The 26,842-nt window shown below is 31.2% G+C and overlaps 1 protein-coding gene across 1 annotated transcript in view; it reads left to right on the forward strand.

The window, feature by feature from the left end:
• Nucleotides 1-26,842, forward strand: part of LOC100575021 (Krueppel-like factor 6) — an 86,501-nt gene that overhangs the window by 42,304 nt on the left and 17,355 nt on the right. Inside the window, exon 2 of the mRNA XM_003240097.4 lies at nt 24,234-24,589. Within this exon, the coding sequence (XP_003240145.1) occupies nt 24,234-24,589 (356 nt within the window). The remainder of the gene's footprint in view (nt 1-24,233; nt 24,590-26,842) is intronic.

Here is a 26,842-nt window from a genome sequence, read left to right on the forward strand (position 1 = left end):
TTTTTTTCCCACCTCCACAATGTTTGCTATATTCTATCCACTATACGCATCTCGTCAGTGTTGATATCTAATCATAATGTCCTGAATCGTTTAAATTGTTTGTGTACCTATGTGTAGATTTTGATTTTAGTCTATATAGTCGTCTATAACTACATAATGTGTACGTGTACACTAGCTATACGGCTTCTATATTACCCTCTCTATACAGTATCTTTATACGCTGATACCAATTATGTAGTATGATTTTTGTTTTTAAATCTCAATAGCTAATCGCTTTAGGCTTGGAATGTATAATACATAGATAATGGTCGACACTCTTGCGTTTGGTTTATTTTTCCTGCGATCGCGTCTTCCGGCATTGAAAATGAACGTACGTCTCAATCGTCTACCCCATATGGAATTTTGAAGGTTTTTCATGATATCTAACCCGTGACCTTTAGTCAGCAATTTTTATGACCGTGGTACGGTCACCGAAGTCATAAACAAAATAAAAAGGGCTGGTGGGCTAGTAAGTCTCTGAATTGTATCTTACCCACTCTTCACTCACTTGTACGTCATTTATATGCATTTTTTTAACTTTTATAATAAGTTTCAACCCTTAACCACTAACCAGTACGAAAAAACCATTATTAGATTCAAGATCTATACTCGGGACTTTTGGTAGCCTTTCTATTGATCTGAAAATTCGCCACCATATTGAAAACGTCATTTTTCGATTAACTTAGTACTTTAAAATTTATTTTCTCGTATAGTGATAGGAAAAACCACCGAAGACCCGTGATAAAAAAAAAATAATGAAATTACTTTATTTTAGGTAGGAACTTCAAATATATTAATATAACCAGTGTAATAAATAAAACAATTCATAAATCATGCGTAAATTAAAAGTTAATTAAACATAAATTGTTAAAACAAAATATCGCACAATGCGATAAAAATGAAAAAAATTATCTAAAAATCATAAATGTCAAAATATATACATGAAATTAATGCAAGATAAAAGTTTCAACATTGAACTCATTGTAACATAATTCAAACTTTGTGCTACGAAGTACGAGTATAAGTGTTAAGCTAAAAACAATGTTATATTCTACAAAGTCACATAAAATAACACATCCACCACCCGACGATAGGGCCCGACTCTCGGAATGGGGGGATTTCTACTGTCTGTGCGGCCATTGTACCTATTACTGCGGTGCACGCATTTTACTCGTTTAACAATGTCACTATTTCTGCAGTATTATATAATGCTTATATGTACTAACTACATTATACGAGGTAGGTACCTACAGGTATAATGTCTATTATACTTAAATTAAATCAACGTATAAAAAAAATTTAATCACATTTGTAATTTATGTTATTACTGCACAGAGCGTATACCCGCTTCAATTTAATTCCCCTTGAAAACTCGATTTAATTACTTTAAAAGTAAACACGATTTATAAGACAATAATTAAATATACCTACTATATTATACCACTATATATAATAAATTGGTACTATTAATTATTGGGAACGTGCAACGAATCTCCAGCGAATGCTTAAAAACTTTTTCAAAGCATAATATCCATAATACGCGATGACAAATTTGGAAGGCTCAATGTCATGGAGAAAAAAACCACGTAACAATATCGGACCTGTCTATATTGTATTAACCCTTTTGGTATAGATAGGTAACCGATCGCCGAACGGCCATGAAGGGAATCGGAGTACATTAGGTACCTATATTATAATCGTCGATCATTTATCATCGAATATTTATTGTCATCTTTCGCTAGTATTCGCAAGTATACCGCCTACCTACCTGTTTCCTGTTATAGACGAATCTCTGTCTGCCGGTATCTTTAATACTATCAGAACACGGTAGAAAAATCCATACCAAGCCGACGAACTTTGATCGGAACGGAATTATTTATTATTTGTATACCACGATTGTTTATTGTGTTAACATATTTTCCGACAGATTTTATGGTCCCGACCTTTGTAGTAAACTTTATTCGTGTTTTCATATTATAAGACGCAGAGAATTAGATAAGAAAGTGAAAACGACCGAAAAAATGTTGGTGCTTTTGGAAGTCTTCGAAAAATGTTCTTACCACACACACACTCTTAACAAGTCGCCATATTATACAAAATATATATAACGCATATTCGATTGAGACGTTGAGCAGCCGAAGGGCTTACGCTGCGCCGTAAAATATTATCAACTCGCGTAATCTATATTATAGGTACAGAGCGTAGTAGGAGGGTTCAGGTATAACGACGACTGAGTGTGTTTTGATCGAGTGTAAAACGAAACTAGTTTTTTGTTTCTTTCGCCTCTGTAATTTTACTCGGTTTTTGGTCACACGCAATCTTCTGCGCTGTCGGTGTTGTTATTTTTTTCTCCGACGCATGGTCGTACGCGGAACAGGATTAGCAAATATTTAAAAAAAAAAACAACAAATCCAGAAGAAGAATAATAAAAAAAAAATAAATACCTCCTCTACTAAGCCCATGTAATGACAGATTTGTATTCAATTTGAAAACGCGAGTGTGCGTGTGCGTGTAATGTATACCGTTGCATGGTTATAAGCTCGCGATAACGTCTAGTGTATTAGACCATATTGGTATCAAGGTCGTCGTCGGATGCGGTGCGTATATAGTGCGGTGTGGGTAGGATTTTGTCATTGGAGAAAAATAAAAAATAATCATTGTTTTTGTTTACGTTTTTTTTCCACATGGCCAATTAGCGATGACTTCTTCAAAGCAGACTAATGCAAACGCGCGAGACTTCTATATAATATTGTTCGACGCGACACACATTTTTTCTTTAATTGTCGAGTAGGTACCTAAAGCGTTTTCGATCGAGACGCGTCCGATAGCCGTTCACGAGTCTAGACGTGCGTACAGCTCTAGGGTCAAGACGCTTCGGACACGATTCGTAGAACCGTAATATTATGGTCGACACGTGAAGGTCCCTTTTAGAAATGGGATTTTTCTAATCAAAAAATCGTCCGTCTTTATACAATATAAAGTACTTAACACCTAACACTGTGGGGTGTGTGGACCAACCGAAATCGATTTCCGTTTATACAATGGAATTTTTATAACGTTATTATTGATCTGGGTCGTGAGCTTAAAAGTAATTTCTTATAAAAGTAATTGATTCTTACAAGATTTATGATATTACCATGGGTTATACATATTAACTACTAAAAATATATCAAGTACAATAATATGTGCTCTTATTCCATTTCGATAATATACTTAATGGAGTAGGACAGTAGGTGCAAGTAAAACATTTTGATTGTTATTTAATGACCCACACAAACGGTTGATATTGTACCTAAGTATAGAAATGTTTTTACTCAATATTTTTTTTTTTTGATTATTTATGATATAAATCCATTAGTTTTGACGATCACATGTCCAAACATGAAAACGTGATGATGATAATAATAATATATATAAGAAGAGAACATATAAAATATATATCGTCATTATTATCATAATAAACATTGGTAAAAAATATTTTTGTAACAAATTACTTTATAGGATATATTTCGTATCTTTCACAAATACTTTTTATAAAGAGAAAGACTTATAATAAATGATTTTTATGAGACTTCATTTTAAGACTCAGCGTCTAAACTTTATGACGCACACTACTTTCGAAGTTCGAATACTATTAATGGCACCTAATGAATAATGATAGATATATGTAATTTGTGATCGAAGAATCTCATACTCGAATGATCCATCAATTGCGGGCGGTAGGTAAATATAAGATTGTTGTATAGGTATTATAAATATTGTACCTACTCTATTAATTATTATTTTGGCGCATAATATAATAATTTGACAGAAATAATTACATCACTTACATAATATCAAATTGAGTGATCTTACTTATCTGACTCCTGTTTACGCCCGCAGCAATAGTAATTATTTTAATAAGTTATTTGTGCATTTTCGTAGTTGATTAGATTAAAAAAAAAAAATTTAAAAAAAAAAAAATAACGTATAAAATGCAATAAAATTATTGTAATTGGACAATTCTTTTTATGATCGATAAAAATTTTCCTTTGGTCATTTTTGTCGATTACCACCACGAATATATTAAATTGTTAATACAAAATTAGCTGTCGTTTGCTTGGAGTAATTACACTGTAATTTACCGTGTAAAAATAAACAATACGGTTTATATGTTAATTATTTTCCTGTACACATTATAAAATAATAAATAAAGTGGTTTTGTAAAATACGTTAAACGCTGCAAAATAAATTGCCAAAGCAGCCGAAGCTTCTAGATTTTTATTGAAGTATTGAAATATATTTTATCATGTTAATCATTTGTAATGAAGTAGATTATAACGATATATAAAAATATATCCTTGAGCTAAAAATATCGGTATAATATATATTATAATTTATTGTATCATAATAATAGCTATGGTTTTAGTAAATTATATTTAATATGACATGAGCACGTACCTATAAATTTTTTTAGTTATTATCATCTAGCGTAATTGTTAGAAATTTCGATTTCTGAATATTATACAGACTTCAACCGATGACAAATGACAATAGGTGATTACGCGTATTATTATAATTATATGATCATTATAATTTATAAGTTTATAACTAATTTAATGTGACTATATAATTGCATGTCCATGATTTTTCGGGTTTGCTGATAAATTATACCTAATATATATACTAACATTACTGATTGATATTAATGATTTACATAGTGAATTAAATAAATAAAAAAAACATTTTTAAATGTACCTAATATGTTATTATATTGAAAATATAAATCATTTTAATATTTCTGTTTACTTTTATTTTTTACAATAAATGTGTATATAAATAGCTTAGTTATAATTTTTTTTTAGTTTTTATTGATTATTAAAAAAATATGGAAAATACTTTTGACCTCCCAAAGTACCCACTAGATCCAGTTATTTACTACCATAAAAAATCTTCGAAGTGGAAGGTTACAGCATTTTTTCTACTATAAAAAATGTTTTCACTCAATACACGTCATTGTAACAACTTATAGGTACATTCATCGCTTAGCTCAGAATTTGAAATCGTATGGAAATTGACTTTGTGACCTTTCAGGTCAACTTTGGGTCTTAAATCATAAAGTTATTGAATTATAAACAGGATCATAAAATTTTTTGTAACTTAGAATATTGACAAATAAGCTACATACATTTTTAATCCTTACAACATATTTTACTATAAATATTATACATACCTAAAATAATAACTGATAATTATTAGAAAAAATATTTATAGCTTACACAAGTTTTTATAAATTGTACGTCAAAAAAAGTTTGACTCAGTTTTTTTCAAAAAAAACGACCGCTATATGGGGGTGTCCGTAACTTGGTACCCCTTACTATCCACAACCCCCCTCCCACACAGGTTTACTGAAATAAAATGACTCTCGGGGTCTCGACAATCTACAGTAGAAATATTTATTTTGCTCGCAATATATTATTATAGTTATTAGAGTTATATTCGTATCAAAAACGTGTACAATATTTAAGAGATAAATTCTGAAGTATCTAATAATTACGTTTATGTTATATTTTAAGCCTGCATACATCGTTCATGAAACGGATTGATTTCGTGTCAAAAGTGTGCATAACAATTGCACAAAGTCCCTGTTTGACAAGACGGAACGTGTTAACATAATTATTTATATATACCTAGTTTATGTTTAGCGTACCTATACAACTATGTTAACAACGACGACACGATTTCTTATTTCGATTCGATATTTCGATGGTCCCTATATAGGCTATATTAATTGTTTTTTATTATCCTAATAAATTGGTTGCCTTACTTAAAAAAAAAAACGTGATATCATATGACCAGTGGTATATTATACCACGTAAACTTCAGAATTGGTTCCACTAACAAATGTTTATTCCACACACCTAAAAATTATTCGATTTGTAGACATTTTTAAAAAAATTTAGATTGTGGCATAGTTAAGCTCGTCAAGTTTCAGATCGCAGAAAAAAGGTGAGAGTCTTAAATAAAAACAAAATGTTCATAATATCCAAAAAGATAATATCGAGATTTGAGATAATTAGATATTATAAACAATAGCTACTGAATTGTTATCATATTGTATATAAATTGAAAAAAAAGTGAATTCAGAACCATCAAAACGATCATTTTAATAAACAAATTAGGATTTACCGTTAGATATATACAACCAACATACTAACAACAACATCAACGTACCTATAACAGGCACGTTAATTGTTGTAACGTGCCTATATATTATTATTATTATAATATGTGCCAGTGAAACGGACGACGCACCCATATAATATTATTATATATTATACATATTATACGAATCCGAACACCACGCCGGTGCAGTTGCTCAATATAATATGCACACCGATCGTTCGACCGTGGACGAAACTTTTTAACCTCGTTTCACGCTCTGCTGGTACAAAGGACGTCCGTTATTCTTATCCCCCGCGCGGTAGATCGGCCATACACGCATACGGATTAGGTATAGGTATAGGTAAGGTGGTTGGTGGTATACAGTATACACATCATATAGGTACGCGACGAGTTTCGGTTTTGTTATAAAATTAAATTTTTTATTTACCGTCCAGATATTTTTCATTTATAAATCGCTCGACAACGAATATAATAGGCATACATATTATACTGCAGCCGGGCCCTCCCGTCATATGTATATATAACATAATATAATACAATACCTTGTAATAATAACGATTATAATAATAGTGTTGCCGTTTAAATATTACGATATATTGTTCTAAGGAACCCGAGACGACAATCTTGCGACAGATACTTATATACACGATATTAGGTACCTACGTCGAATCTCTCTGCGTTCGTTCAATTAACCGCTCGCGCAGTGAACAATGCGAAATTGGATTTTACGACCGGAAACGATACGAACAGAGGCTTTGTTTACCTATGTTTACAGTGGCTGTGTAATTTTTGTCTTCGCTCATCCTTCCACTTTTTCACCTCGCCCAGGAAAATACTTTTTTGAGGTGTTCGTTATTGGGGTGTGCACATTGTTTGATCGTGTAAAAACTTATGCGTTTTCCGTAGTGACCTTTCTGCAGTAACCACGCATGATCGAAACGTGCTTGGTGATTGATATCTGCAGGTGGGCCGTAAGACTTCCGTTTCACTTCCGTTGGATTTTCGAAATCTCGTGGAATACTATTGGAAATATTAAAAAATTACTAGTCATAAGACATGTCCTGCAACCGTGTTCAATTCAAAACCTATAATATATATTTACCTACTGTTCAAATTTACCGAAAAAAAATATATCTGCTTAAAATTTCTGTACCACTGATTTTAGTTTTTATATGCATAATGTATTCACGATCTGTTGAATGAAAGATTGGTAACTCAACCTCTTTATTTGTATCCTGTACTAATTTTACTATTAAATAAAAAAGGGACAATACGTCTATGTACCTACAGTTATAGAACTGATTAATTATACGAACAACAAAATATGAATAATTTGATTTGGCAACACTTAGCATTATTAGTTGAATGAAGTTTTAGAGAGTTATATAAATTACTCAAATCTATCAGGAAGTTAACTAGCTCATTGGGTTTTTATAAACTTGACCGTACCTAATGCAGGAGTCTAGGTTAAAATATTTTCCAAACAAATAATAAATTTATAATTATATTTTGTGTATTATAGTATTATAACTTTTAAACACACAATTACACAAAATTGATTTATTCTTGTATAATAAGTTATAAAACTAATGTAAATAATGAAATGCAATGAGTGGGATATAAATAACCTCGTTCGTTTAATACTTGCACAGTAATAATATTTTTTTAGAAAAAATAATGATTTTTAAGTTTTGTTTTCAAACCTAAAATACCAAGAACGAAAGAACAACAGTGGGCTCTTAAAACATATTTACCTAATCGATTTACGTGTTAACTATTTTTACTTTCTAATATATAAATTTCACTTGGTTGAATTTTCAAGTGGCTGTGGTCTGGATTTAGAATCATCAGGTATAAGCTATAACTAATGGATTAATTTCTTTATTCAACGTCTATAATTTTACCCGACATACCTAGTATTTTAACAAAAATAAATCGCGTGTCATGTCATTTTTTTTGATTATGATTTTATTAAATGCACGTCTATAAATAACAATAAGAGGAAAAAAATCGAATCGACCAAAACAGCGGTTTTGATCTACATATTCAATTATTGGTTTCAACCTCTCAAGGACCACGCGATAATAATTAGATGTAAATATAGTTAGAGGTGCTCAACAAAACTGTGGTATTTTGCATTCAAGTGGAAATTAGGGAGAGAGAAAACCGGTTTTCAATTACAAATTGCATAATTGCTGTATGCACAAATGGACGAGTTTATCAAACTGTATTTAAATTTCCGAATAATAATTTTAATAAATTGGTCTCATCGTTAACCGTTTAATTATTGTTGGTCTTACCTGACACTACAAACTTCTACATTTTTTTGTTAATACCACTAACAACTTATGAGGAACTTTGTATTCAATTTTCAAATTTTTTTATCGACAATAACTAAACAAAAACTAATTAAGTATGAAATTTTCTTACGCCTATGTAAATAGCTCAAAAAGAAATAAAATCTTTTGAAAACTGTATGGTGAATAGAAAATTTCATGTAAGTACCTATGTTTTTTTTATACAGTTACACAAAAAATTAAATTTTTGTTTTTTCAAAATCTAGTTTTATTCTGATAACAGGCGTAAATTAAAATTTAAAAAAACACACATCGTTGTGAAATCAATACATTCATCACTCCGCTCAGAATCTAAGATAGCAATATTAATTAACAATCGGTGTAGGTATAGTTTTATTTTATTCTATATATGAATAACTGATCTCATATTTATAAATAATAGGTGAAAAACTTTTAAAAACATTTAAATTTATTTTTTAAGGGCATTCCCTCGAGATTTTTATGAGTATTACATTTTGGCCACACTAATAATAAATCATTATTAGTGAGCTTAATGACTTCTATCATATTTTTTCAGAGTAATTTAAAATACATATTAAGTTTTAAATATAAATCGTATTCGTAATATAAAAATTTTAAATTAAATATTTTGACGAAATTTAGCTTTTTTTTATAACACTTACTTGATTTCTGTCAAAAAAAAAAACCATTTAAATTCAAAATTAAATAATTAAGAAGCAAATTTCTAACGAAAAAATAAAAATAGCCCTGTTGTGAATAAAATATTTTTAAAGCACTAAGTATAAGGAGAAATCCGGCAGAACCTATGTATTATTAACGAGATGGTGAAGAGTTAAATTAATAACGTATTAGTCTTGTCTATAGTGATCTTTATAAGGGCAAAGCACGTCTGGACCAGTCGATAAAAATGCGCACATTAAACTGCGGCCCGTTTGATGGACCAATTATTTTATGCAGTCACTATATATATGGGGCCCAGGGGGTTAAAGCAGAGAAACGTTTTGTATGTAAACAATAATGAAACCCATGATTTATTTTAGTCAAAGTTTCACGGAAGTCAAAGGATATTTTTACAGCCGGAGTTTGAACGAAAATATTCGAGTTGTCCAATTCGAACGCAAACGGTTTTACATTTGAATACTTCACAGGAAATTTTAACTACTTATTAAACGGTTTTTGTGATATTTTTGAAGTAAATAATTGATACCAACAAAATTGAAGGTTGAAGATTGCTTCCAAAAAAAACAAGAAAAAAATTGTTTGTCAAAATAAAAGTTTATTTTGTATAAAAATAAAATAAATTGTTAAAAATCATTAAATACCTGCTATATTATATTATTGTGTAATATTTTTTGTATTTAAAAATACATTTATTATGACTGAAATATATTGTGGGTTACCAATATTTTGATCATTGTTCTATAACAAATTGTTCTAACCCCTAAAATAGTTTTGCACCGATCCCAAATGTATCTTAATTTAATGGAATTTAATTTAATTTCACGGAAATCCGTAAATGTTTCGACTCATTCCATCATGTTTTAGCTTACGGGTGTAACAAAATTGATCGTGTGTACCTTAACAACTTAAATCTACAACACCCAACTAACACACGCTCATTAACTAAACTTAGTAATTAAATTTACACAACAGATTTTCCTAAGGTGCGTATTTGTCACAAATAATAATTTTACAATTAGGATGTACATATTTTTCACCAATCAGTGACTTTGACTTGGTGCATAGTCACTACTGTATTTTAGAACAAATAATATGCATCATATTCTTGATTATATAACGATATAATAGGACATTTTTTTTATCCTTTTGTGCACTTTTTATGCGGGTGACCGAAATCGTATTTATTTATTATATTTCTTATTTAATTCGTTCAAACGGGTCTCACCCCTCCCATTACAATATGCACGTGAATGATCTTTTCTGGTGCGGTGTGTCATAGGGGGAAACGCTGATTACAATAATATTACATAGATGTAGTATCTATAATAATACTTCTATATTATATCTGCGGGTACACGCGCGGAATATTTCGCGAACCAGATCACCTTGTTGCGGCGGCGGACGCGATAATAACATAATAATAATAACCACCAATACCCGAACACACGTAGATTGTAGTCTGTAGATATATCTTATATGCCATGTTATATTATTTTGTCCACTTGACTTACCGATTTATCTACAGTGTGATTCGCCAAGTATGCTCACCTCTGGTTTTCAAGTAATAATTTTAGAATTTATTTGAATTCTAAATTTTAGAAATTACCATTTTTCGAAATTCTTGATAATTGTTGTATCTACTACTTGTCTACATAAGAAGTGTTCTGTGGCGATGCAAACTTCTGTTTTTCAAATATAAAACCCCCATTTTTTACTGTGAATTGCTTAGTGAATATATATTTTTTTTATGTATATTATGAAGTCTTTAAAAACGGTTTTACAAAAATTATAAAATTGATTATAGGATAAAGTATTAATATTATACTAGGACCATTTTTATAAATGATAAATATTGATAGATTAATAAAATACTAACATTTTAAAATAACTATCATAGCTCTCTTATCTTCTAATTCTATTATCGCGGACCTAATATCATTCGTTCACAAAATTAAACAACTCAAAACTTTTATACTCTTTCGAATTTTGTTTTTAAAATTTAAAACGTTAACATTTTCAAAACACTTATAGTTTTAATAATCTACAGTAGAATAGGGAAAATGTAATTTGATAAACATTAGTTTGTATCTCCTTAAGTTGTAAAAAAATGTTAAAAACTTGAAATTATGGTCTTGGAGTATATTTAAAAATTACAAATATCTGATTTTCAACAGCTACATTATTGAAGAATAAAAAGTGGGTGAGCACGTTCGGTGATTCGTCCTTTATACACGTATATACAACTATAATGTTATATTATATACATATATGTGTGCAGGTATACTCTATGCGAGACGTGTGTCTGTGCGCTCACGTGTTGTGTATATATATATATATTATGATATGTATAATGTATCTATTATTATTATGAATAATATAATAGATCAGCACGCGAAATGATAATAATAATTACCTATATTGCGCGGGTTAAACGCCACATATTTTGTTATATTATTGTGTTTTATAATACGCTGCCACCGCCGGAATCGCCCTTGACACCACTGCCGGCGTCAACTATGCAGGGGTCGTGGCCGCCGCAATAATTTACCCCTCGAACGCCACCGCTGCTACACTACCTATGTGTATTTTAATGATGAAATTCGTAAATGTATTAACTAAAATAATATGCATTTATCGGTGTAAATAATATAACATTATATACCTACAGATACTGCAGTAGCGATCGGTGCCAATGATACGCAGTTTTCGTATAGTAATATTATAATAATATCAATGGCGTGTTGTGAACATTTTAAGTCTAATAAATGGGCATTCGACCGGAACTTCTGAAACGTCATAGTATTACAATGTGGATATAACTGAAAATTGTACATCGTAGTAGGCGTACAATTTTTACTGTAGTGTTTAGCTTATAATCAACTAAGTATCATAAAGGTATATTCTGATGATAAAAGTGTAAAACGAACATTGCTATAGCCAATAATATGCAATATATATCAAAATAGGCCACAGAACGATCTGATAACTTCCCTGTGCAGTGTGACCTGTTTTGGTGGCGGTGTTGTGAAAATGTAACTGGGCGGGGTAATAAGCGTGGTAAAGGAAAACGAAATCGTAAATCAAAGAGTTGGCAGTGTAAATTACACAATAAAAATAAAAACGAAAACTTAACAGACTAATCTCGTACAGAAGAAAATGTAAGTGTTTCACCGAATGGTTTAAATACTTCAACTGTGCGCTTTTAAAATATTAACAATTAACAAAGTTGCATTATAAAGGTCTAGGCTTGAACACAGTTTAGTTTCAGAACATTTTTTGAGAAATATTTTCTAAATTTTTCTTAAAATCGTTTACTTGGGTAAGAACATTATCTGTGTTTTATATTGTTGGTTTTTACAATATTTAAATTTTTTGTTGGTTGCATTTTAGTAAGACCGAGTCAACACTTGCAGGTACCACGTCCTCTTATATAAGGAGTAAGCTCTCGGGCCGGTCTCTTTTGTCTATAATATACTCTATACATATATATATTGACTTTATCAGAGGTATATATATAATATTGACTTTATAGAAATGACCGTGTACCGCCGCCGTCGTTTATAACCCGAGGGGCACCGCAGGTATTATTCTGCTGCGGTCGTCTATAATATGTATCGACGATACCCATTACGCACGTGTACAGAGCGATTGTCTTTTCAAATATTGGTCAGCGCCGATGTCCGTGACGATTTCCGGTAAATTTATTTATATTTATTGGTACAATAAACACAGCAGTTTTCGAACTGTGGGTATTCATTTTATTTCACACTCATAAATTAAAAATGGAATACATATTCAAAACCAATAACAGTTACATGTAGGGGTAATGATAACATATTACATTACTTTTGCAGAACGAATTAAGTTCGATCAAAATTTGTTTTAAAATATTTGATATATACCCAAGTGTAAAATATTTTATTTAAATATTCTGATTCGATCCATGCCAATTTATCATGCCTATTTCAATAGCGTTATCGACAGAAAATAATTATCTTATTCGCTTTTAGAAAAAAAACATAATTTTTAATTTTATAATTTAAGCTAAGAGCATATTTTAGTGCATCATAAATTCGTATTACGTGCCTTTACCATTACCGGTTCAACGTTAAAGTGTAATCCCGCAACAACGGTTTCAAAATACAAAATAAGTAAAACAAATAAATACAAAACCGTGAACCTAAAATATTATTTTTCAAATATTTGATGAACACGCAATTTGAACTATTGAGTCGTATAATTACCACTGAACGAAAATTTAAAAATAATATAAACGTTTACATAATATGTACCGGGGCTAAAGACAAAACGAACGCGCTGTATATCATTATGTACTGGTATGTAGGCACACTTCCGGAAACAGAGCGGCGCGTGCGGCGGTCGGTGCTCAGATCGTGTTCCGCGGGTGTAGTTATATATTATTATTATTATTTACTATATAGACGACCACGACTGTACCTATAATAGCTGGTGTAATAATATTATGTGTGTGCCTATATGCACGCGAATTCTTTGTGTTGCAGCCGCCGTACGAATTCCATCACGTTTTCTATCGATGTATATGTAGTTTTTAAGTAAACCAACCCATAGTCCGCGGGTGGGTGCTGACCGCAGTTCGCGGCCGACGACGCATAAATTCGCGAGGATCCGCGTAAATACATCCAACCCAAGTCGAGTGAAAATGTTCACGATACGTGCATTTTGTATATAGGTCACGAAACAATAATTATCGAAATTCGTACCGCGACAAAAAGCAGCTGCACATACCACATGCGTATATAGTAGGTATTTCTACAATCATTTACAATAATGTTTTGATTGAAATCCATTAAAACCAAATTAAATTTGGATTCAGAAACGTTCATAAAATAGTTTTGTGGAATTACACTCAATGTTTTTAATAATTCATGTAAGCAAAACTTATATGAAATCTTCCACTATATTGTCAAACCTTTGGTAGTAAATAACAATATCGATTTGATCAAAGGTTGGTTTCGCATATAAATTAACATTTTTCCTTAATTTTAAAATAAAATTATATCATTGCATAATCAATACATTCATCGCGTTAGAATCATTAAAAATATTACAATCAATTACCGTATTTATAAAACGCTCAAATATTAAGCTACAAGAAATTAACTTAGCACTCGATTTTGTTTCAATTAAGTACCAATACAGTTTTTTTCTTAATCAAAGTTCGTTCAATAATAATCGAGTATGAAATACGGATATTTATTATTGCCAATTGGACTACATTATAATAATTAATACTGATTTGATGTGTTGTCGATGGTCGTTTATTGCCCACGGCACACTGAAAATGTTATCGACAAACTCGTTTGTTTGTCATTTTGTAATTCCTCGAACACGGTTTTTTTACGGCAACACAGACAAATTAAAATGCCATCAGACAGACCTTCTGCAAGCCTCTCGATAAAATGTCGCGTAGTCTGCGGTATTTAACGCTCTACCAGACGCGATGATATTATTCTTATAAGCGACGTGTACTCATAGTATATAGGTAGTCGTACAGACGGTCATTATGAACGGTAGATAGGACCGAGACGAGACGAGATATTATGACGATAATAATAATAATTAATATATAAATACGATAAATACCATCGTGTTGTATTTCTATTTCTCGGGTGTTTGTTGTGTCGAGCTTTGCAAGACGCATGTTTTTGAACGAAACATTTTTTTTCCGAAAGTATTGTATATTATAGGATTTCGATGGGGATAAAATCAATACAAAATGATTATGCGTTGTGTGCGTTAGACGTTGTGTTGTCTGCAATGCTCATTGGTATAAAAGCCATGTCTCGATTAAAATGTTTAAGTAAATAGACATGACAAAAAACGATTATTCGAAGATATATTTAAATTGGGTCAAACCACGATTTATGTAAGAAATAATAAATGAATAGTGAGTATAGAATCGAACAACGATAATATCGTGTGTTATTATTGCAGTAATATATGAATAAAAACTTTAATTTATTCAAATTCTTCCTCATACTGTTCTAAATTGTAAACTCATAAATAAAAACAATCCTTTATAATGATATATCCAACGACATAAATTTAAACAATTATTTCCAAATTATTTAAATAGGATTTACAATTATGTGCAATAATATCCTTTCTCTAACACATGAACAATTTTTATTAACCTGAATAATAGTAAGAGTTCAGATGTATTGTAGCTGTTTAAAAAATCAAACAAAAAAATACTCAATAAAAATACTTTTATAGTTAAATAAATAATTCAATAAATTGTCGACTGGATAATTTTTTACCCGTTCAAATCCGACCCAACTATAGTATATTATATTAGTATACGTGTATATAGAATCCACGTCATGAAAATATTCCTTCTCACGTCAGTTCAAACAATATTATTACTGTGAATATAATGACTTTCAAAAAGCCAATAGTCTTGAACCAATACGAATATCGATTGTACCAGGAAAGACAAATATAATATACCTACCGATTCTAAATAATACGAAAAACAATACCCGGCTTGTCCAAAAATGGGCAAGTCCATAGTAATTTTCATCGTTTTCTGGGATATTGCGAATACTTAGTTACAACAATATTCGTTATCACACCTATACATCTTCCATATTATGTTATTGTACGTAACTACAAACATTCCTGCACGATCAAAAAAAACTTACGGTGATGGGATTCGCGCGCAGTGATCGCATGGCAAAGACAAGAGACATATAATAATAATGCCCATGGCATAGTTTCGTCTTGGAATCGAAGAAATTTTACTAGTGCGTTTTGTTTTCGATCCATCGTGGGAGTCGATAATCGGTGGAATCCGTTCGATCCATTGCACAGCGTACTAGTAATGTTGGTCCATGGACGCATCTCAATTCAAAATTATAGAGGGGCTGTATAGGTAGATCTTCTCATCAAAAATATTTAGTCGCAAATGCCACCATGTAGCACACAATAGTTGTTATCGGTCCTCCTCTCTCCCCCCCCCCATCCATAGCACGAAAAAAATATAGTCATGTAAATTATTTTAAGACTATAAGAAAATATAATAAAATGATTTCCATTTATAAATTATTTTTAAAAATATCTTGGTAGGTACTATTGAGAAAAAAATGTATTTATAAATAATTATTGTAACATCTAATTTTTTTTTTTGATAAATAGAAGTAGCAGTTAAAGAAATTATAGTTTTAAATTTTTTTTATAGTAGTTTCAATTTTGCCGCCTGGAGCAAACGCTTCTTTTGCACCAAGGTTAATGCGGCCCTGGCAAGTATGTAACTTTCTTAACAATCTTTTATACCTATAAACAATTTTCTAACATACCTCTAAAACTGTAAAAAAAATACAAAGCATAATAAACCCTTTTGAAAATGAAGTTTTCGTATGAAAGAAAACTCAAATCAGATATATCACCTAGAGCGAAAATGTTGTTTTAATACTTGTAATAAGTACCTGGTGGCTGGTACACTAATAGTTAATACGACGCATACCCCGCAGTTCTCTCGGCGGGAGTCATATAATATTTAGGTTTTTTCACTTATATAATTTTATTATAATTTATCGACAGTGCTTTTCTGGTAGTGTTATAATATTTGTTTGACATATAGACGCCCAGACAACTGCAAATTTTTAATCGTTTTCAGAGGTATCGTACTAAACATTACATTTTACTAGTATACAAAACCGACCAAAAGGTTTGATTTCAAATAAACGTTTCCAAATAGTATGGTAATGTCTAATCGGTTTGAAAATCATAACTTTTCTACTAGGTGGTACCTATAAATGATTTCAAATCGTTTTAATTATTTCGAACCGGTTTAAAAACAAAACACAAACACGGGTTACAGACGAGAACTGATATTGAATACGATTTTTAAATTTATTAGTATAAGGCAAAATCACTGATAGTAGCTAATAGCTATTTATTTGTTACGTCATGCGTACAATGTATATAATATGTATGTTTGTTTCATACATTATCAAAAATGTTTTATTGAAATTCACAGTGCAGTCCTGTTTTAACTGTAATTTATTTTCGTTATAATTCATGACTATCTAAGAAATGAATGAATTTATATTGTTTTATTTATGTAAAATTAATTGAAATTGTATGAATAAAATTAAAATAATGTAAATTAGCCATTGGACATCAAAAGTGTATTTGATAGGCCTACTAAGTCGATACTAAGTCTGTTTGCGTGTAAACACGATTTCTTACGGAACTTAAGTTTTAAACCGTTTTATCGGTTTCTTAATAATATAATATAAACACGTAATTTACGCGAAGAGTGTATCTGGATTATTATGTTTTATGAAACCGTCGTGGTTCAAACGTTATTCGATTATAACTAGTTATTACCAGGAATTACCCATACCAAAATCGATCGGTATTTGTCACGACCACTGTATAACAACAATATAATGTTATTACTCGTTAGCGCAGGTTATCAGGTTTAACTTTGCGGCTTTGCACGCGTCTACATAAGTCGTTTTGCGCCAACAAAACACGGGGTAATATTGATAATAATAATACTTACGAATATTATAAGGTAAAGCGCGAAATCAATGAAACGTCGATTGTCATACCTAATTGGTCCATGTGGGTCGACAGCCGTGCCGTGCAGTGCAGTGACTGACCGTTTTCGCTCAGAATCGTTTTTCTTATACAATCATATTACATTATTGAATTCATATTTAACGCCATCCATTAAAGTGATCCACTTAAAACCTACTGTACAGCAGAGCGACATCCACTTACCCATTTTTAAATTTTAAATTTCATAAATGGTGTTAAAAATTGAACTTTAAATACTTATAAAAAAAATTGTGCCTATGTATTTTTAATATTTTTCAACTGCTATTTAAGAAATATATCAGGAACCACTTGTATTACATTTCGACGCTTTTTGGCCCAACAAACAAAATTTTATTGATATTTATAGAAAAAAAAACTTAAAAAAATAGAAATTTGAAATTGCCCGTATACATTTCAAAACAAGTCAAAATATTTTGAAAATTGTTGCAAAAGTATAGGAATTTATAAAATAAACATGTGATATAAATATTAAGTGTCTACAGTATTTGGTTTTTGAATTACAACAAAATAAGAAAATCGTTACATGAGAAATCGAGTGAATGTTGTAAAAATTTACGCTCATAAAAATTTAATTTGACTTTCTTAAAGACATTTTCTTTATGATAAAAGTAAATAACTTTATAAGGAATCATGTATTACATTTTAAAAAATGCCAAAAAATGCCAAATATAAAATGACCAGTAGTAATATTATAAGTTATACCAGATAAGAAAAATCATACATTGTAAAATAAGGTTCTTACTCGTTAAAATTAAATAATAAATAAATAAACCGTCTGTATTTAAGGGGTGGTCCACCAATCATACCTACTACACACACACACACTTACGTTTTAGAACCAACATTTTTAAAAAAAAAATATTGGCTGATAATATTAGATAGTATTTATAATCAATGATAATAGCTCATAAGTTACGTTACACTGCGCAGTTGTTATGTCATGGTCTGTCATTTTCACTGACTGCAATAACGAATCACGATAATCATAATAATAATAACAACAACAATAATTGTGACTGCAGTTGTGTGAGCTTTCTTTTTATCTAACACACCGTTTGCGTATTAGACACATAATAATTTATAGGCATCATAATCATAGTATTACCTAGATATATTATTTATCAATAACAAAAAAAAAACCAAGTCCTAGAGCCGTTTTCATTTTCTGTGCAAAGCATCGGCTCACCGCGCCGTCTCGGTCGGCCGATATCGCGTTCAAATCGCAAATGGGCAGTATGGCAGCGTGGCGTATGTAAGAAGTATTTACACTTTGGCGTTATTTTGACCTATATTGTTTTAAAACATAACCATGAAATACTTGATTACAACCGATCTTAATATATAGATTATTATATTATCAGTTAAATATTTTAATACATTCAAACGAGACTGTCCTGAGTGACTGATTCATAATCACCGCAGAGTCCAACCTATTAGAGCTATCGATTTGACATTTTGAGGGTAGATTAATATTATAATTTCACCGTATACTAAGAAGGATTTTGCAAAATGTTGACTTTATGGGGTTTAAACTTTAAACTTTAAATCAGCAAAAACAAAATTGTACGTATAAATTGTATACTTATTGTATACCTAATGGTTGCCATTGATTATTCGAGAATCATTTAAGGTTGCTTTAAATCAAATTTTCGAATATTGACTTACCAATGTGGATGAGTTGCACTTACTGCAGAAAGTTACACCCAAAAGGATTTGAACAATCATAATTTATTTAATAGTTGCCATTTTTTACTGGCAACAAAGTGCACGGGATCAGCTAGTAATATATAAAATAGACTAAATAACTCCATGACCCCTTGTGCCACCCCCCCCCCCCCCTTCACCCCTATAAATACGCCACTGCGTTTCCATTATATTTTAAGTTAAAATAATGTTATTTGCATATTTTTATAGCCGAATACATATAAATACATTTTTTACAATTGGTTACACGCTGCAAGTCTATTTATATATGAATGTGCTTGAGTGTGTTTTCGAGCAAATCACTTGAGGCAAGAATGCGTCATTCACCCTATGCACATTGTAGGTATCCGTGTTGTACAATTTGGGAGGGAGAGGGGCTAGGTGGTTTCTTCAAATGGCTTGTAATTGGCTAGTAAAACATGAGAATTCATATTTTGCTCTACCTAACTCAAAAATTAACTAATGAGCTCATTTAAAATTACCTTTATTTTGTGGGCAACCAGTATAATTATTATCTAATATGTTCGACCAAATATGATAAATAAAATAGGTAGGAGAAAACATTTATATTATTATCAATTCAAGTATGCGCCTCGAAACTATAGTCTTGAGCAAAGCAAATAATTATACAAATGTTATAAAGTTATAGGTACTTACATAGGCAATACATATTTTATACATGCGTCGATATATTTTCTTTGAATTTATAAGTTGTTGTAATTTATGTTCATTACAGTTAATAAAAACATTGCACATTGTATTATAATTGTTGTGACTCAATGCTGTATGATCTAGTGTATGACTGTAACCAGCTTAACGGTTATTATCAATGTTTATTAATATACATAAATATAGAAATACAATTTGTAATTCAAAACTGTTCCATCTATTATTACAGTTTAAACTAAAGTGACCAGATAAAAATCCTGTAAAAGTGGTATACACATTTTAAAAGTCATCCGAGATGAGTAATAATCTGAATCTAGGGGGAAAATGTAAATAAAAAATAAAAATTTTATTTTTATTTTAACGCCTATAACAATCATAGCCAAGTATAATGTAATACTTACTTATTACAGAATTGGGGAAAAATGAACTATATTTAAATATCCAAATAAATTCAACGCAAGGTTGAAAATATCCTATGGATAAAATTACCAACGGATAGGAAAAAAATCAGATTTAAATGAAATTGAAAATAGTCAGCTTAGAAAAAAAATAAAAATATTATTGTACATTCCTATCTAATCTAAAATTAATTGCGTTATTCATTTTTTTAATTATTGCTCAAGTGCCAATAATTATAAATAAATTATATCTTAGAAATAATAATAAAGTATATTCGTTCAACGTGACATCACGATTATCGTTCCAATTTATGATTATTATTTTATCTGGTAAATAAGAATTTCTCCATTTGTAATAGATTCACAGAAGTGTAATTGCCTTCAAATAATAAAATCAATATTGATCCCATGAATAGAATTATTGAATGTGTGTACATTCATAAGAAATATTAAAATATTAAACATGTAGGTGTAGAGCAAATGCATAAGTAATAAATAAGTACCCAATTATTTACTTGTTAAAAGATGCGATATATATACGATATACCTGCCAATCAAAATGTCCACTGAAACATCATAATTTACTTTATTTGAAATTGTCGGCAACATGCTTAGGTATTTGGAACATTTATAGATTTTAAGAGAAAAAGTCGCTAAAAAATGTCGCTGAGAAAATGTGTTCTAGTTTTGTTTTATTCATAGCGCCAGAGCACCACTGTGTAGAAATAAACTGCACATTTACTTAGTAGTATACATATGGGAATTAATAGCTTATATAATATAATATAGACCTAATAAGTAGTATTATTTTTATAGACGGTCGTACCGCGGTGGAGGAAAATAGTTGCTGTTATTAGTTCGTGTTCTTATTAGTTTGGAATTCGTCAGTCAGCTATGCGAATCGGACAATTATTAATTGGCCATTTAAATCATATTATACCTAATAATAAAGATATATAATTATACATTTATACCTAAACGTATTTTTCACGGTGTGCGGCAGTAAGACGAGCGTGGCGTATACGAGTTATATATAATATACACGAAATAATATCCAATCATCTAAACGCAAACATAATAACCCCTTGTTATATGTAGATAACAAAATTATAATTTTAAACATCAGCCGTCGCGATCTTATCCATTTTTAAACGCGTTAGTTACCGTGTATTCAAATCTCATGAATTTCACGAATCAATAACATGAATCAAACGAACTTGCATGGTATATCGTATTTGAAAAAAAAATTATAATAAAACGATGGTCGGATGTTAGTCAACGGTCGAAAAAAACATTGCTATCGTGTACCTATCGACTTTTAATCTCGATCCGCTGTCGGCGGAATTCGACGTCAAACCGACCACGTTTGCGGTAGGTACACACGCATAAAAATATCTGTATGCTATTATACGAACAGAGAGGGTAAACACCCATAAGACCCATTCTATCATTATATTATAGGTACCTAAACTATAGCAGTGGTTCCCAACTAGCATTAAGCCACTTAGCCACTGATCCCTAGTTCCTTTAACTCTTAAGTTTTAGTTAAATTGGCACGGGGACCCCTGTTTTTGTACATGATGCTTATGAAAGTTTCACGTTTTCTATACGTTAAAATTTTGTTCGAGCATGAAAATGAACAAAACATTATTTCCCGTCTGGACCGTCGGCGTAATAAACTAGTGCCAGTATATAGTTTAAAATAAATATAATATTCATAATAAATGTTTGATAATAAAAACTGCCGTTTAAATGTTTAATATAATTTAATAAGTAAAGATGAATAATACATTTTCAATAATAATGTTTTTTTAGTGCATAATGCATAGGTACATGTTGTAAGATATTTTAAGGCATGAATTCCCCACCCCTAGTTGTATTAATTACTGCTGAAGTGTTAACCAGCAACCATTAACCATTAATAGATAGTAAGTATCAAACAGTATCACAAGAATGTTATCTTAAAAAACAAAAATTAATGATTTCTTATGATTTCATTATAGAAATGCATTAAAAAGAGCATAATATCGTTTAAATTAAATTAATAATATTTATATTTTATACTATAATATGTAGAGTACCTACCGTGTCGCGGATGGATTGTAACTATGCATCCTAATAAATTAGGTATGTAATTGACTGAAATATAAATAAAATAAGTAGGTAATTAAATTGTCGGCAAAGTAAAATATAATAAAATATTCTAATTTGATGTTTGACTATAAATTATTCAATTAGTATATGCGTTTCGCTATACATTTATGAGCAGCGCAATAAAACATGATTCCCGTATTGGTATATTACGTCGAATATTTCTCGACACTTAATAAGTTATATTTTATTTCATAATTATTACAAACCATGTAATGTATTTTAACTGCTATACTGTAACAGTGCAACGTGTATAATGATAATTGACACGAATTTCCTGGATAGGTATACGTTTGAAAACTAAAATAATAAATAGGCACCTATAGATACAGAATTACAGCACGTACCTACCTATAGTATTTACAGTATAAAATTATATAGATTTAAACCGAGGTTTCCAGTCGCGTTTTTAAAATTGTACTTATTACCCACACAGTCGCGATTTACTATACTTAATACATTGTTCGCCAATTATGCTAATAATTTCGGAGCGGGTTAGTAGTACTAAATTGAATATATGTAATAACTAGTTTCGACTCTATTTTAATAAACAATAATTTCTTTAAAATATTTCATACTCGTACGATTTATATTCAGGGCCGGCGTTCACGAATATTAAGACACACCGTCCAACATATAATACGTATTATAATAAGTTATCATGCACAGATTCGAACAAAATGTATAAACGAACCATATTATGTCGAAAGAAAAACCAAACTTTCACACCACGAGTGTGCCAAAATCCTAATCGTTTATGCATAATTTCAGACACCCATCTATTATATTATTATTGTGCTTGATGTGTGCTGTGTTGGTACTCCTACGCGGCGACGCATAATAATATATAATATATTCAAATCGTGCAGTGAGTTATTTTCGGATTGTATTCACAATAGTATTTCAACTTATAAATGAAAATACGCATAAGATCTGAGCTCACTACTATAATCCGCAAGTTTAAAAAAAAGCGATTGAAACTGATGCATCATAAAGACCATGTCGTGTGACGTATTTTATATTATGTTATGTATGTATTGTAAAAAAAAAAATCCGTACATGTGCTTTAAACTAAGTATATATTTTGTTGATCGATTTCTGTCGTTTGTAATCACTTATATCAGATAGGTACATGATTACATGAATTGAGGTCTCGATCAATAATTTTATATCTCAGTATAGTTATAAGTAGCATGACATATAGATTATAGTTTATTCATTATTATAATTTAATAAGAAAAATGCCTACTTAAGTCATATTATTAAGGTCGATATCAAAACCGTCATGTATGCTATTCCAACAATTATGGAATCGGCGCCCCGTGGCTCGTCGAATTTGTAGAGTATTTAATTTATCCGCATATAAGTGCATATTGTGTCTATATCCATAGCATCTCTCAATTTTCAATTCCTAGGAAAACTTATCAAAATTATCTTAAGTGTGCGACCTCCCAACCCGTCACCGAACTGATTTCCGTTCGAATTTCTTTCGCAGGATGACTGGCAAGTGTGGCAGGATACCATCTCCTGGCTGGGCAACCCGACGGGCCCACAGGCATCGCCGGTATACATGTGCGGTTCAGGCACTGTCCTCGGGTTGGCCCCGTCAACGGACAGCCACAGACGATACGACCCGATGGCACCCGACGTCGGCAACCATCCTCTCGAAGACGCGCAGCACCATCAGCACCAGCATCCACCGCAGGACTCTGTAGTCTATGGGACCGAGGAATTCATCGACCTGGACATGTTGATCAACTATGTGGCCGACCAGCACAGCGGCACCAACGACCCCGTACCTCCGGACGCCACGATGACGACCTACGCCGTGGACAAGTCGTACTACAGCAGGTACTTATGATAATAAATAACCTATTATAAATAAATTATAATATTAAAACTATTAAAAAGTGAAAACTCGTCTACAGCTCATACTTATATAAAGATGAAAATTATTAATAATTAGAATATTGTTGATCAAGATAAATATAACTGGGACTCTACTAGGTTACTTAAATTGCATAACTTGTCCTGCCCATCTACTAATTTATACCTAATTGTATCTTTTCGGTGAATTATGGAGAAAAATAATTTAAAAAAAAAATTTTATTGTAGCGTAGACGCACGTGCGTGGAAATGACACTATAATATTTTAAAAGGTATAAGTGATAGATAAGTAAATAACGATTAAGTACTCCACGTATGTTGGTTCTCTAGACCTTTAGGCATTCTTGAGAAAGTACCTTTAGGTACCTAATAAAATTACATTATTATTATTGAAACACTCGTTTAAGAAAACCACAGTCATGCTGCCTGTAGCACACAGAGTTGATAAATCCAAATGAAAAAAAAGACATAATATTATGTATCTAGAATCTAAATTATATTTATCGTTACATTGTAAGATCTTGCAGGTTCGGTCAACATGTCTTTTTCTAATCGAGCCTGCACCACTATACTAGCTGGTGAGGTACTGCTTTCACAATGTACTTCCCCCTCAGTTAACATACTTAACGATGTACATAATATTGTACTCTTTACGACATAGTTGACAATTTCTTTTATTTTGTTCAATGGAATGCATATATATTATGTTTTTTTGAATAAGCTCCTACAAAGTGTAGGTATGAACCAAGTATGAACACTGAACTCGAACAAAAATAATGGTAGTCCATTACTTTATATAATATATAAGCACTAGCGAGAATTTATCTTCCAATGTTTTTAATCGTAATATACGTACCTATTAGTTTTCAAGACACATATTATAGGGTTTATACCTACCTATCTAAAATATGACATAATTTAAATGTACTTTCGGTGTACTCAATATAATATAATAAATAATAATTATGTATGGTGCGTACGCATTTTCATACGGAAAACAGTAACTACCTATATGAGATGTTCATCGTATTTTTTTTCTGGACTGTCTTCGAAAACTTTTTTTTCACTTGATCGGTTCTTGCCAGATGAAACGATGATACGCTTACTCGTCGTGATATACTGTGATTGTGCTCTATAAAATGTTAAAAACACCCATTGAGTTTTCATTAGGTATATAAAACACAACACACCATTTTTAAGGTTACAGTACTAAGTGCAATGCCAGAGTACAGAATCCAGATATACCATATAGGTTCGACCATATTATACGAGTTCTTATATTTTTGATACAATATTTCTAATGCGTGTAAAGTAACCTCTCACTCCAGCTGATTGTATAAAACATTGTCATCGTCAACCATATTCAACGGAAAATAGATATACGATCTGTTGTGCGATTACAATATTTTTTACTCAGAAGAGATTTACGGTGGCGGTGGCGGCGATGTGGAAATCCGAAAACGGTCACATATTACAAATAATAATAAAAATAATATTTGATACCTCGTTCTATCTAAGCGCTATAATATGTTTCTCGAGGCGTGTCGAGCGGGCAAGGTGCGGCGGCGGACGTCGCTAACAAACTGCCACAGCCGGTGGACTATGGACGGGGTCCCACGCGCGTGTACGATGAGGTTATTATATGTATATATAGGTGCGTGGGCGAGCGGTCGCAGGACTAATGGAATATTATTCGCGATTGTACAATATAATAATTTATCTCTGAACAGTGAACCTGACGACGGTGCTGATGTCGTTAAGACGATTACTATATTATATTCGTGTTATTATTTCTGATTATTCTATTCTAATAATCGATTTCGACGCGAAACAGGAGTTCAAAAGTTTGATCACCAGTTGTGCATAACAGTTTCTTAAAAAATGTTCAAACTGTTTGCAAATTAGTTTTTCTGACTGACAGGTTAAGTGTCACAATTGGAGTGGGGTTATTCCTGAGAAAAATTTGGTGATATGAGAAAATGGTTTTCAAACGCCTTTATAGAGTGGTAACAGTCATATTGTCTTCCAAGGGATGATGTCGAACTGTATTTAACACCTATATAGAAAATTAGAAACTGCACTTGGGCACAAAAACGTAGGTGCTAGTCGATTAAACATTTCTTGGTCGAAAAAAAATTTATTTTTTTCTGATCCAATATTATGTTATAAAGTATGTAACGTTGTAAAATAAACATTAATTCCATATTTCATACATTA

The sequence above is a fragment of the Acyrthosiphon pisum genome, chromosome X (genome assembly GCF_005508785.2).
Source record: "Acyrthosiphon pisum isolate AL4f chromosome X, pea_aphid_22Mar2018_4r6ur, whole genome shotgun sequence".
In the NCBI taxonomy this organism is placed as follows: domain Eukaryota; kingdom Metazoa; phylum Arthropoda; class Insecta; order Hemiptera; family Aphididae; genus Acyrthosiphon; species Acyrthosiphon pisum.